Source organism: Halyomorpha halys, unplaced genomic scaffold (assembly GCF_000696795.3).
Source record: "Halyomorpha halys isolate HHAL.00 unplaced genomic scaffold, Hhal_1.1 Scaffold257.1, whole genome shotgun sequence".
NCBI classification, from domain to species: domain Eukaryota; kingdom Metazoa; phylum Arthropoda; class Insecta; order Hemiptera; family Pentatomidae; genus Halyomorpha; species Halyomorpha halys.
Window position 1 is genome coordinate 1,394,707 of NW_027104967.1, and position 13,520 is coordinate 1,408,226.

At 30.9% G+C, this 13,520-nt stretch overlaps 1 protein-coding gene across 2 annotated transcripts; it reads left to right on the top strand.

Moving 5' to 3' along the window:
• The first annotated feature begins 2,525 nt into the window (after positions 1 to 2,525).
• Positions 2,526 to 11,834, top strand: cnir (cornichon-like protein). 2 transcript variants are annotated; one of them, XM_014419995.3, is made up of 5 exons: positions 2,526 to 2,843; positions 3,227 to 3,295; positions 6,230 to 6,342; positions 6,423 to 6,563; positions 10,093 to 11,784. In XM_014419995.3, the coding sequence occupies exons 1-5, from the start codon at positions 2,772 to 2,774 to the stop codon at positions 10,157 to 10,159; spliced, it is 462 nt and encodes a 153-aa protein (XP_014275481.1). In that variant the 5' UTR covers positions 2,526 to 2,771; the 3' UTR covers positions 10,160 to 11,784. The 2 variants fall into 2 exon arrangements, with proteins under 2 accessions (XP_014275481.1, XP_014275480.2); XM_014419994.3 differs by lacking the exons at positions 2,526 to 2,843; positions 3,227 to 3,295; positions 6,230 to 6,342; positions 6,423 to 6,563 and adding an exon at positions 6,689 to 7,234 and having other exon boundaries at positions 10,093 to 11,834.
• The last annotated feature ends 1,686 nt before the right edge of the window (positions 11,835 to 13,520 follow it).

A 13,520-nucleotide genomic window follows, 5' to 3' on the forward strand; every position in this document is an offset into this window, starting at 1 on the left:
CTTAGGTGATCGTGAGCGTGACTTTACCCACAGGCTTGATAATGTGGTCTGAATAAGAGCGAAATGAGACTGTGGTTGGCTCCAACGGAGTATCGAAACTAAGTTTTCTGAAGGCAGGGTCGGAGATTAAGGACCTAAGCCGGCTTCGAATGTTTGTGGTTTGCTGTTTAGTTTAACAGTCACAAAGTATTTATCTCGGTCAGATCCTAAGTTGAATAAATCTTATTTTATTTTTTTTTAATAATATCTTTATTGAAATTTACAACTGTATATTATATTATACATTCAGTAAATTTGATCTTAGTTAAAATGGAGTGTTACAGGCGTGTAGAGAAACTACCCATTGGTAGCACTTTAATGACATTTTACATTAGCAGGTCTCGTGGCCATTTTCTTGAATAAATCTTCTGAATTTTGAATTCTTCCGATTCCGTATTCTGTATCTGATAGAGTTTATTCTTCTCCCGGGCAGTGCTGAGTAGACAAGGTGTTGGTTTTCGATTTCTGTAGCAATGTGGTAAGGCAGATTTTTGATAAGTGGCCAATTTTGTGGCAAAATCTGCATTTCAAAGAATTTCGATCTGTTCTACATTCATGCGATCTATGATTCGCAAGACACAGTCCGTCAATACCTAAAGCTTTGTAGTCGACTTGATTGCGACTTTTTTGTGACTCAAAACGTTGATATCGACCAAGGCCCGCCTGACAACTACAGCCGTCCAATCTGACCTGTGCGCGACCTCGACTGTAATTGTTTCCTTCTTGTCTATTAGGCTTAACCATGCAATGCATCCACTGGGGGCTCCGAGAATTTTGGAGCTGATTGTTGTAGTTGGCCTGATTCGTAGCGGTAGGCTTCTAAGGCCTATTATAATCCCTAAAAGGTAACCTATTTACATAAATTACAATTAAACAATTTATAAGTAAAAAGTATTGAAAGAACCATTTATTGTTTTTATATTCAAGTGATTAGAAGGGATTAATAAGAGGGTTATCACAGAAATCATGTTATTGATACCTTGGCTTACTTTATTAAGTCAGAGTTGATAGTAATTTTCAGCTTACACACAAGTACAATAAGGTAAAAATGGAGAGAAATAAATATTAAGTTACAAAACATTATAACTAGGGACCATAATGAGTCTGAAAGTTTACGTAAAATTGTAAATCGTATTCACATCTCGGTCTTCAAATCATAAATTGGAACCAGGCAATTAAATAATACACAGTAGCAACTCAAAGGGGCCGTACTAAGATCATAAACTTTAATGGCAAGACGTAATAACACCATCTGTTCAAAAGTAAAAGTAAATCCGTGGTTAACTGGACCAAACTTTGTCGCGGAGCGTTCAGAAATCATCAATAGGAGTGTCAGTGGATGCGTGATAAGAAAGATTACAAAAATGGGTTACATAAACTATTTGCCTTTGGGCCGTCCGTAGCTCAGTGGTTGTGTACTGTCTTACCATTCTGAGATTTATTGTACTGGTTCGAATCTGGCCTGGTGCGTTGTCTTTTTTCATTGAGTGGTGGTCCCACAAAATGAAAAACTTCGGCCTTCAACCATGGTGCAAATAATGGGAATACAAATAAATTTAAACCTGTATGGAAAATTCCAATGCCATAAAAATATTTAAAAGAAAATTAAAAAAAACTATCTGCCTTTATGTTTACATAAATAATATTCAATACAAGTATAGTATTACTAGAGTGAATGTTCATTACCTTTCAATTTATACAACACAGTAGTAATATAAGCTGACTCTTTACACGAGCTGAAACTAATTTCAAGATAATTATTAAAAAATGTTAATTTAATCATTTCATCATAATCAGGTATACATTTAGTTTGGAGAAAGATGTTCAGTTATTTATATTTTAATTATTATGAGGATTTTTTAATTATTTTTTATTATAATATAAACAAGTCAAATTAAATTGTGTCCGATAGTAACGTGTGATAGTAATTTGTTTTCGTAAGTCGAAAATTGGTTTATTTTAAAGGAGGCGCGGTCAGCAAAAACACAAATAAAAAAATTATTTATTCGTGGTGATGTTTCGACCTGAGTTTCAGGTATTCATCAGGGAGGTTTAGGCAGAGATTCTGGCTAAACTCAAGAGTGCCTAAACGTCGTCACGAATAAATAATTTTTTGTTTATTTGTGTTTTTTACTGATCGCACCCCCCCCCCCGACCACCTCCACTTATTAATCTATAGTCAACTATCTACACCTCATTATAAATAAGGTATTATTTTCCTAATTTCCTGGTTTGAAGATTCCCCGAAATTAAAACCCCACCAAATTATGGTTCTCTCCAAAATTCATAACCCAGTAAAATTATCAGACAAGATTCTGAATGGGCTCTTATCACCAATTTAAGATAAGGAATAAATATTTTAGTAAGCATGTTCATGGAATGGTCTAATCGATTATTATAATATTGGTCATCGGACTAGGTATACACTCCGTCTAGCGATCATTAGTGAATGTCAATCTCGATTTGTAGACAGCCTTTATGTAATTGTTGAATTTGGATTTTATTTTATATATTTGATGTTCTTATTATTTTAATAGAAATATTCTATTCTCTAAGTTTCGCATTTAATCATTTATACTAACATACTCAGTTGATGCTATGTAACAGTTTTGTTTGTTTGAATTGATTTTGCTTCATCTTTGTATTGAAGCCTTGGTATTCTTGTTTTCAACATTTTATGAAGTTATGCCACTGATGAACTTTTGACTTAGATACCTTTTGGTGTCTTAATAATGTCAGAAGCTTTGCTCCTTGCCTTTGCACTTCTTGACACTGGAGCAGTATTATTTTTACTGGTTTATTTTGTATCCTTTATTTTTTGTTTTGGATCTATAGATTCTTGAAAAAAAAAATCTATGTTTAAATGCTAAAATATGACCTACAAGATGAATTACCATATTCTGAAGTGTAATTAAAGAAAACAAATCATTGTGTTTTTTAATATTATTATTATCTATTTCTAGTATTTAAAGAGAAGCTAGTTCTTTGTATAATTGCATTGTACCTAATTATTATTCATTTTATATTTTATATTGTTGTATCTATTTTTTCCTTTTATAGCTAATGTAAAATTTAAATTAATTTGAAAACATACTTATTCATGTTTCAATCTTATTTTCTATTTTTCAATCATTGCATTTATCACTTATTAAACTAAATTTTCCTTTACTAAAGAAATTAACAATAGGTCATTACTCTCTCAGATCTTGAGTGTGATTATGTGAATGAACAAGAATGCTGCTCTAAATTGAACTTTGTATGTATAGATTGATTTATTATAATTTTCTGTGACTTATATAAGTCCTGATATATTTCTATTCAAGAGAAAGTATATGGAAATTCAGTATTTCACTGGATTTAATGTATTAAACAGTGCTTTGCTTTAATAGTGAGTACATCTGACAAACTACATATATATTTTTCAGATATTCCATTAATTGTACCATAAACTAGAATTACTTTGTGACTAAACTCCTGGCTGTGGGACAGTGTAGGAGGACCCCAGTAGAGAAAGTAGTCACAATCTACACTACTTGCTTTGGAATACGTCCAACTCCTATTCAAAACAATACTTTTATTTCATTTGTGCCACTACTTTAGCAAAGCTGTGACATGCTTATACATTCATATATTTTTGTTAATACGATTCAGTTTTTTCTTGTATATGTGTATCCAAAGTGTTTCTTAAGTCCAACCATTCCAAATTAGAATACGGACAGATATAAAAAATTTTAAGATTAAATACTGATATAAGGAGAAGATGGTAGGGGGTGTGATCAGCAAAAACTTATTTATTTGTGCCAATGTTTCGACTTGAAATTCAGGTCACCCCCTACCATCTTCTCATGTGGTCAACTATCTATACCTCATAATAAAATACAGTCTTGATGTACTCTGTTGCTTTTCATTTAACATTTCACAGAAATTTTCATGCCTTACACTGTGCATCCCTATGTGCGTGTGTTTGGCCTTATGCTATTTTACTTTCCCAATCAATCTTTTTATGGCTTTATCTTGGTTTTGTTTTATTGAGTTGCATGTGCCACTATTATAGTTTAATATAACCATAACAAATTGTAATTCTATAAATATCCTTCCTGATTTAAACAGCATGAAATGTTTTTTAAAATGGTAATTCAACAATTATTGTTGGATTTTACTTGATTACCGTAAATTTTCTTATGTACATGAATACATGATACTTATGCTGTGAAGAATGAATATTGGTTTCTGTTTAAATGTAGGGCAATGAAAGCTGGCTTAGGCATATGCTCAGGTTTTCTATCTTTGATCTGTGTACCAAGTTTTCATAAAAATTACTTACAGATCATTCTTCAGAATGCCATAAAGAATTTTTTACTTAACTCTGTTGATTTTAGCGAAGGTTATCTCCCCCATGTTAAATTCTTCTCAATAGATATAGACTAGATTAAACTACTTTCACAATCTCTAGGAACACAAATTATTGGATGTTGATTAGGAAGTGATGTCATATCCTCCTTTTAGCCTTGATCTCACACCATCGGATTATAATTTATTTTGAAGTCTATGGTAAAAATTTCAGTAATAAAGTTGACCTTAAATCATACTTCATAGGATTTTTTGCTGTCCTTCTCAGAAGTTCTATTAATGCAGGATTGTGAAGTTACCAGAAAGATGGTTAAAGGTCATCAAACAGAATGGAAGATATTTAGCTAATTACTATAGAAAACATTTATTTCTACCTCACTAAAAGACCACTCACAGCACCATCTTTGTAATCCTGCCAAATTGACAGCATTGTCTTTTTCTGATGCTATTCAGCTTTTGATATACTTTGTGCTGGTTCATCATGGTTGGACCACAAATTTTTTCAATTTTTGTTATTGTACTCAACCAATTTGTTATCACTAGTGAATTTCATTTAAAAAAAAAAGGTTAATTGCATCACGTTTGAAATGTGTATCACAGATATTGATTTGTTATTTTCGATGAATTTCTTTCAGTCCAAGACATCTTTTATGATTTTCAATTGTTGATTCAATCATTTAACTGTTCTGCAACATATCACATAGCTTTATGACGATTCAATTATTGAATAATTGTAAGGCTTTCATTTTTTCATCATCAACTTTAGAAGGTTGAATGAAATTTTTTATTTCTGATGCGTGCATTCTGTTAAACAATTAACACCATAAGCTTCGTATTTTGTAAGCCTTAGCCACTTTCTTCCTTTTAAGAAAATAAGAAAGTAAAATTTGTAAAAACATTTTTATTTTTGTACTCCATGTTAAAGCTGACCATAAACTGACAGCTGTAAACAAAATTACATGTCAATTGTTTTTATAGCAATCTAAAGATATTGTCTACCAAATCTTAAAAGAAATAATTCTGACCAAAACAATAACGAAATACATAACACTATCTAGTGGTGCAAACCAAAATTACTTTCTTGCCAATCCTATAGCTCTAGTACCCCTGACTCCTATAGAGTTTAATTCTTGTCCTAGAAAATCAAGGTTATGAACTGAAAGGAGCATTTAGACAAGTTAACCTACTGTTGGTTATGGTCAAGGTGTATAAATTTCTTTTAAATGAATTAATGTGAACATAGTGAATATAAATATATAAATACAAGTGTTGAAAACTTTTAACTGCTCTTCTGAAAGGGTATTTAAAACAAAATGAAATACATAAATCATTATATTATTAAATTTAAGACCCATATTCATGGCAGGCTGAAGATAGCTAAAAATTAATTAATTAAAATTAGCTCCTTTTTGTAATACTTACTTAATTATTTTATAAGTATATTACACTGGTTAAATAGTAGCACCGTTTCCCTTATTTAGTGGTATTAGGGAATAATCTTTTTTGAGATAAGATAACATTATTCTTACATACCTGTAAGTGTGGCAAATTGGAGCTACATTTAACAATTGAAATATATTTATAAGATAGTAAAAAAAAGGTTGGTTTAATAATTGACGAATATAAATAATAGTGACTTGAGGAATTATTTTATTTTGTTTTCAATTAAACCTTCCAATCAACATTATAAAGTTCAGAAGATGAGGATCAGTGACCAGAAACAATAATGCTTAAGAGTTATTTTGAGGAATAAAGATAATATGTATTTGTTAGAAGCCAGACTGCCATTAATTTCAGTACATCATGTTATTTATTTTAATTATTATATATATTGTTTCAGTGGACACTACCAAAATTAATAGCACATGGGATATTGATACCGGTGTTCCTAATCTATGGATATTATTATTTGGCTCTTGCAAATGTATTGCCAGTTTCATGGATGGCTTATGAGTAAGATAATATTATTCATTAGTTACTGTATTACTCGAAAAAACTTAGGCCACGTTATATTCCATTTGTTTATATTTTAGATATCTCACTGTCCCATCAGGTAATATTGGAGTTTATGATCCAACAGAAATTCACGGTAGAGGTCAATTAAAGCGTTACATGAAAAACAGTATTATATTTGTTGGATGGTATCTGTTATCTTTTTTTGTTTATCTGTATTGGTGAGTTTAAATATTATTCTTATATTTTAAAAAAAAATTTTTGTACATTTTATGTTGGGAATTTTTATTTACTATATTTTTTTTTTATTTATTAATTTCACATGAGTTTGTTTCTGTAAAGAGTAGAAATATATCAGAAAATTCAAAGTATAAAAAACATCTGTTCACTGAAACTGAACATTATCATAACCACAAGACTATGTTTTGTGCCTGATAAGAACAGGAAAGTGCAATCTATAATTAAATACTAAAACAAAACCAAATCACTTTTTGGTCACTTGAGACAATGACTAAAATTGGAAATAGTGAAAGCATTATAACAGTATTCTAATTATTGCAGTGCCTACTATTAACGAATCACTTCATAAAACCAAGTTATATTTTTTAGTATCTTTTTATTTACTGTATTAAATGAAGGTCAACCACTAATCAGTGCTTCCTATTTAGTGTGGGTACACTTATGGATGAAAGTGCATTGTGAATTTTAAACTTGTTAACATATTCAGATTTGTCAGGTTCTATAATTTCTCAGTCATACTCCTTTCCTACATGATACATTAAATTTGGCCTTTTTGAACACACACATCGCCTTGTTTAGAAGAATGTAAATTACAAATATCTATCTCCTATTTGAAGAACAAAATATTCAAATATTTTTTAAAACTTTAAAGGTGATAGATGTTTTATAAATGACTGTTGATATGGTCCCTATTTTAAATAATATTATTCATTCCTTTAGTCAATATAATTTTATTATTTTAATATGATCTTGTGTATTAAATAGTTCATGGTTAACAATTTTATAAAGTGATTTATTAACTAATTTTATTTTTATAATGAAATTTTTAAATAACTAGCTGACTCAGCAATGGTTCGCTATTGCTACATTTGCGGGTGTGTATAGATTTAATGGATATAGTTTGTTATAAATTTATGTATTTAGTTAAATTAACGTACACATGTACTTTATTATTATGGTTTGGTGACATAAATTGATCCAATATATTCGATGACATTCATTCTTAGCATCTCATGGAAGAAACGTTGAAATAAATGGCATATTGGTTGGTACCAGCGTTATAAGCTGTAAATTTGAGGCCTATATATAGTGAATATAATCGATAGTTTCTTAAAGTTCATTAATTTTTTAGTTAAAAATTAAACATTATCAAATACTTTATTATTATATTTTGGTAACATAAATTAACCAATACATGCTATAAAGTTGCAATCATAATTTAAAAAAAAAATATTAATAGCTACAACATTACTCAACGAATCTATACCATACTTTGCAGTGGTTTAAGTAAAGATAATAATAATAACTAACATTAAGATGTAGTAACATATATAGTTTTGAATCAAAAACTCTCACTGTGCTTCAAAATACCCATGTAAACTAAACTATACCCAAACAACTGAGACTCATTGGCATATCAAATAGGTAAAATATTTGTTGGGCGTTAAAAAAGTCCACTAATTCATTTTATTGTATTAAACTCTCAATTTTCTATAAAATATTTGTTTTTGGGGGTTTCATTATCTTTAAATACTCCCATGGCGAAATGGAACATTTTGAAAAAAATGCACGTAACCAGACCAAATGACATATGAAAGTGTGTTAAACTATTTTTTAGTAGTGAAAATTAGTATTTAAAAATAAAAAATAAATAACCTCCAAGTAAATCGGTTCAGTAATTCAAAAGTTCATTCTAGAAAAATTTCGAAAAATACCCCTTGTAAATCAGTCCAGTAATAACATAACATCCAGGAATAATCTTTTTTTTCTTCTTTCAGGCAATTCTATTTTTCATGTATATCCTACCTAAAATATAAATAGTTTTTAAAGAAGAACCCTTCCTGTGCCTCGTAATTTTCAAAATATTGTAAAACATCAGACGGAGTTAATGTATAAATTGCGGTAAAAGATTTTTTAGGAGTGAAACAAAGTTGATATTCGTATCAGCTCCTCAAGGAACCCCTATATACGAATTTTTAGAAAAATCGGACCATAAAATTTTTTAGTCCGAAATTTTCGCCCTACATCGACCATAGATTTCTTTTTAAAAATCTAAAATAACTTCAATACTGCTCGACCGATGCACACCAAACTTGGCACTTTTTTAGGGCTCAAAAAACTGCACCAAAAGGCACAAACCGGGTCTAATTAAACACATTAGAACCGGAGATATAAAATAAAACTTGATAATTTTTTTCCCTCGTTAAAAACCTACATTTTCCCCTCAAAAAAGGATCAAATTTAACTTTTTTTGATTTCTGCTATAAATGCAGACATTCAGCTTTCCAACGGTTCTGACAGCTTTCGAACCTGACAATCGGATAAAAGGAAGTGGAGTTATTAACGATTATGTGAAAAATAGTCGACAGTGTGAAAAAAAATGCACGGATGGAATCGAAGTGAAAAATGAATGATTTTTAATTTCTTCCAAAAATGGTATTTAGTACTTTGAGAGAACCCTGAAAACGAATATGGTTTTCTTTTTTCTGAAAAAATTAACCAAACTACTTTACTCCGAACCTTAAGCTTAATTCTGTTCATAAACTTTTTTCTACTCAAAAATCTCATGATTTCATCATCTTTAAACCTTCCCACGGCGAAATGGAACATAACAAAAAGCCGTAAGTAAAAGTAAATCGGTCAAGTAATAACAAAGTCTATTGAGGACAAAGATTCAACTGCTCTCTTTTATATATAGAGAGATTTTAAAATAACTAGGGCGTTCATATTATAATATTATTTTAACAAAAAAATATTAAAATTACTTAAGCCTTGAATTTTTTATTGTATAAAAAATGATGGATAGACGTGGACACACATTTGGGTACCTTCACTTACATTGTTAATAGTGATCCAAACGTTTTTTGACCTTACACACATCTAGTTGTAATATTGCTCTGATATATCAATATAAACACAGTCTTTATGAACCCAATCTTTGCATTTATAGCATTGGATCCATTCTTCACAGGTGATGCACTCAGTCTCTCAATCTTTTTGTTTTTAATAACTTTTTTAGTTCCTTTACCTTCATTTGACTTTTAAATACTATCCACAGCTAAGAAAATTATCAAAACAACTTAATAGTATATTTACAACAATATATTTACAGCAAATGAAAGTGTTTATCAGTTGATCACTTAAAGTGTTTACAATGTTAGTGCCATAATCAAACTGTAGTGTTCTTTGTAGATGACTTTTTAACATTTATCAATATTCTATACTTTGTTTGTGTTATTTAACATTGTAAAGAATTTAAGTGCTTAACTATTAAACACTTCCATTTGCTGTGAATAAAGTGTTTAATTATTAATTACTTAAAATATTTTATTACTAAACACTTTTATTTTCTTGTATATGCAGTATTACATAATCCAAGAATTTCAATGTCCCAGGCTACCTAGGGTCCTATGTTACCTGACCTTCCCCTGTGTGTTACCTATTTCTTTATATAAATTTAAATATTGTATCAAGTTATCAATCGATTCTTTCTTTATTTTGTTTTTTCAGTCTCATTTTAGTTATTCTGAAAGATAATCCTCTGGAAAGGAGTACAACAAATGTACCTGAATTTTAAGTGAATGAAGATGGCCTACACGAATACCAGCTTATTCACTTTTATTGGTCCAATGCCTTTTGTTCCACGAACATCAGAGAAAACATCATTGGATATAAATAGTTTAAGTCTTAATTTAAAGGAATCCTGTTTTTTCAGTTATTATTTGCCTCTGTTTGGTATTTTAATTTTATTGTATGTTATATCGAATTACATTATATTCATCGGTAAAGGTGAAATATTTCAAAAGAGTATCATCGGGACTAAAAGAGTTCTTTTAGTGACCGCTCATCCTGATGATGAATGCATGTTTTTTGGGCCAATGATCACCCACCTGAGTAGTGTAACCCCTGATGTATATTTAATATGTCTAAGTGATGGTAATTACGAAGGACAGGGAAGTAAAAGAAGCAAAGAATTGTGGATGAGCTGTCGCAAGCTAGGTCTTAATGATGAAAACATTCGTTTATACAGGCATGGGTTACTCCCGGATAACCCAAAAGTGTCATGGAGTCCTCTTATCATAGGACATATTGTTCTTCAATTTGTAGAAACATTATGTATAGATACTTTGATAACTTTCGATGCCTATGGTGTCTCGGGCCATTCTAATCATTCAGCCATTTATAGGGCTTTAATGCACCTAACTGGCAAAAAAGCTGTTCCTGATTATTGCAAGATTTATGTTCTGGAGAGTGTTAATATCCTCAGAAAATATTCCATTTGCGTTGATCTTCTTTTGAGTCACTTTACTTCTCAATATATTTATGTAACCTCTCCTGAAAAACGCAAAATGATACTGGAAGCTATGGGTCAACATTCTTCTCAGCTTCTATGGTATCGAAAATTATATTTATTGTTTTCTCGTTATTGTTATATAAACACTATAAGAAGTATTAGCTGATAATAATAGTCCTTCTGACTGATTATTTTATATTTGAAGTTTGTACAATAGTGTGTTATGTCTCTCTATTACAATTCCTTTTTTTATTCTAGTCTTTTAGTACTGCTAGACTGATAGATAAAATAATATTGTATAACTAATTTATGGCAATTTATCAGTTTAGATAAATTTAAAAAAATATATATTTATGTTTGAATGGAATCTCACTAAAGTAAATACACGCTCATATGGTCTTTTAAAGTGTTTATTAATTTTGTTGTTAATTGTGAGTGCCTCTTGGCAATACAAATTATTAATTGTTAACAATTATAATGATTATACTAAGGTAGGATAGGTTACTAAGGCTAAAGTAAGATGTACAAGGTCTCTAACAAGTAATACACCTTAGGAAGTTTTGGAAATAGCTGTTTGGTGTATGATCAATGTAAATTATCTAAATATTTTTTCTGATGTTATAATATCAGATGATAATGTATGTTCAATATGTTTTGTAACATTCTTAACTTCTCTTATTAATATCAAGAACGATATAAATTTATACTTAGTAGTGTTATTCACTGCTAATTTTATTTTATAATCATTTTACTTCCTCAAATCAAATTTTCTTTAAATATTTAATCATTAAAATTTGTGTCTGCTATCACTTAAGTGTAGTTTTTAAGATTTTATCCTGCCCAAAATTAAATTTGTTCTAAATTTTATAATTAAGCAAGAATGAATTTTGTAATGGGGTGTTTTAATTATTAATATAGAAATGTGTATTATCGTAAACTGTCATTCGTCAAATAAATCATTTCTGATAACTAATAATATGTTATAAACATTTAATATTACGAGCCTTTGTACTTTTTAAATATTTCAGTTTTCTTAGTTTTAAACATACTAATAGTTTGTTTATATATTGTGGAAATTTTTTGTATTTGATTTATTTTAGTGTTTTGTAAATGTCATAAGGATTTTAATCTACTTCTAAATAATTTTCACAAACTCTGGAAGTAAGGGTTTAAAATCTTTTGCAATATCCATAGGGCTACCATAAATAAATCTAATACTGGACAACTTGGAAGATTAGGAGAGAAAAAGGAGGTAGGGCAGAAGGGGAGAGAAAATAGGTACCACTAATAAAGATGTAAACAATTTGTTATTTTCTGCCACAAACATATTTTATAGATTTTCATGAAATAAATGAATTTACACTTCAACAAATTGTCGTCTAGTTTAGTGTGAGAACACAACTAATAATATATGGGGTACAAATTAAAAAAGTAACCAACCTAGCTGTTTACTCAATGTTCTAAACAGTAGAGCTCTGTAAATTGTGTATTTACAAGCTCACCACTAGAAGAAAATTTCACTACTAATACCTTTTAAGTTTAGTGGGTAAACTGGAACTTAGTTTTTTTACTAATAATAAATTCACTTGATGTGTGCTTGGGTAGTTGCATGGACTAAGGTGCTTGCAATAGGTAATGAAAGTTAAGCAATGTTGTGCATGGTCAGTACTTGGATGGGTGTAGATTTGACCTTGACCTTACACAGCCATAATCATAGATCTAGACCAATTCCTCATTTTCCTTGAACTCCAGTAAGCCCACCAAGACAGGCCAATGAGCACCAAAAGGACTGGTGATGGAACTATGGGTTCTTAGCCTTTCACCATGGAAACCATGATTGGTAGTAAGATGAGGTTGGGTTACTTACCCCATCCAGGCTGTCTGCTCTGCAAGAAATGTCTGTGAGGGGATCATAACTGTGCCAAAGATATTCATGGTCTTCTGTGGCAAGGGAAAAAGGAAACAAAAACGACTATTGATACTGATAGATTACCGATAAAATTTTAAAATAAGATCATTCGAAATTTGAAGAGGAGGGGTTATTGTAAGTGTTTCGTTTACATCGTGGATTTCACTTTAATCTTGGTGACTGTCGGATTTAAGTCATCCGATTTTTTCGCTCTTTTTTTGATTTATATAAAGTCGGGGTCGGGGGTCTCATTTTCTAATGCCCCCCCTTGCCGCGAACACCGGAAGACCCCGAAGACGCCGCGACTGCAATGCCGCCCCAGCTTTATCATGCAGGCTAGGACCTGGCCTACCCCTACCATTACGCCAGGCTCCAGGACACGCTGGCCAGCCCTTGAGGAACAAGGACGTCTTCTTACAGACATAGGCGAAGATTACACGGTCTTCACCGTTTCGCCCACCGTACACCTCGACGAGGGAAGCGGCCACCTGGACGAGAAAGCGGCCTAGAAGACGTCACCGCGTCGGCGAGAACGTCATTCATCAGATAAGCACATTAATTAGTCTATGAGACCCCAAGTTTGTTCTGGAATCATATTATTATAAATAAGTATTAAAACCCTAACACACTAACATTATCTGCCCCTCCAGGGATTAATATTTTATAAATATAAGGAAATATATGCATGTCAAATTAGCGAAAGTCTCACGATTTCCAGCCCCCCTTTTCCACACA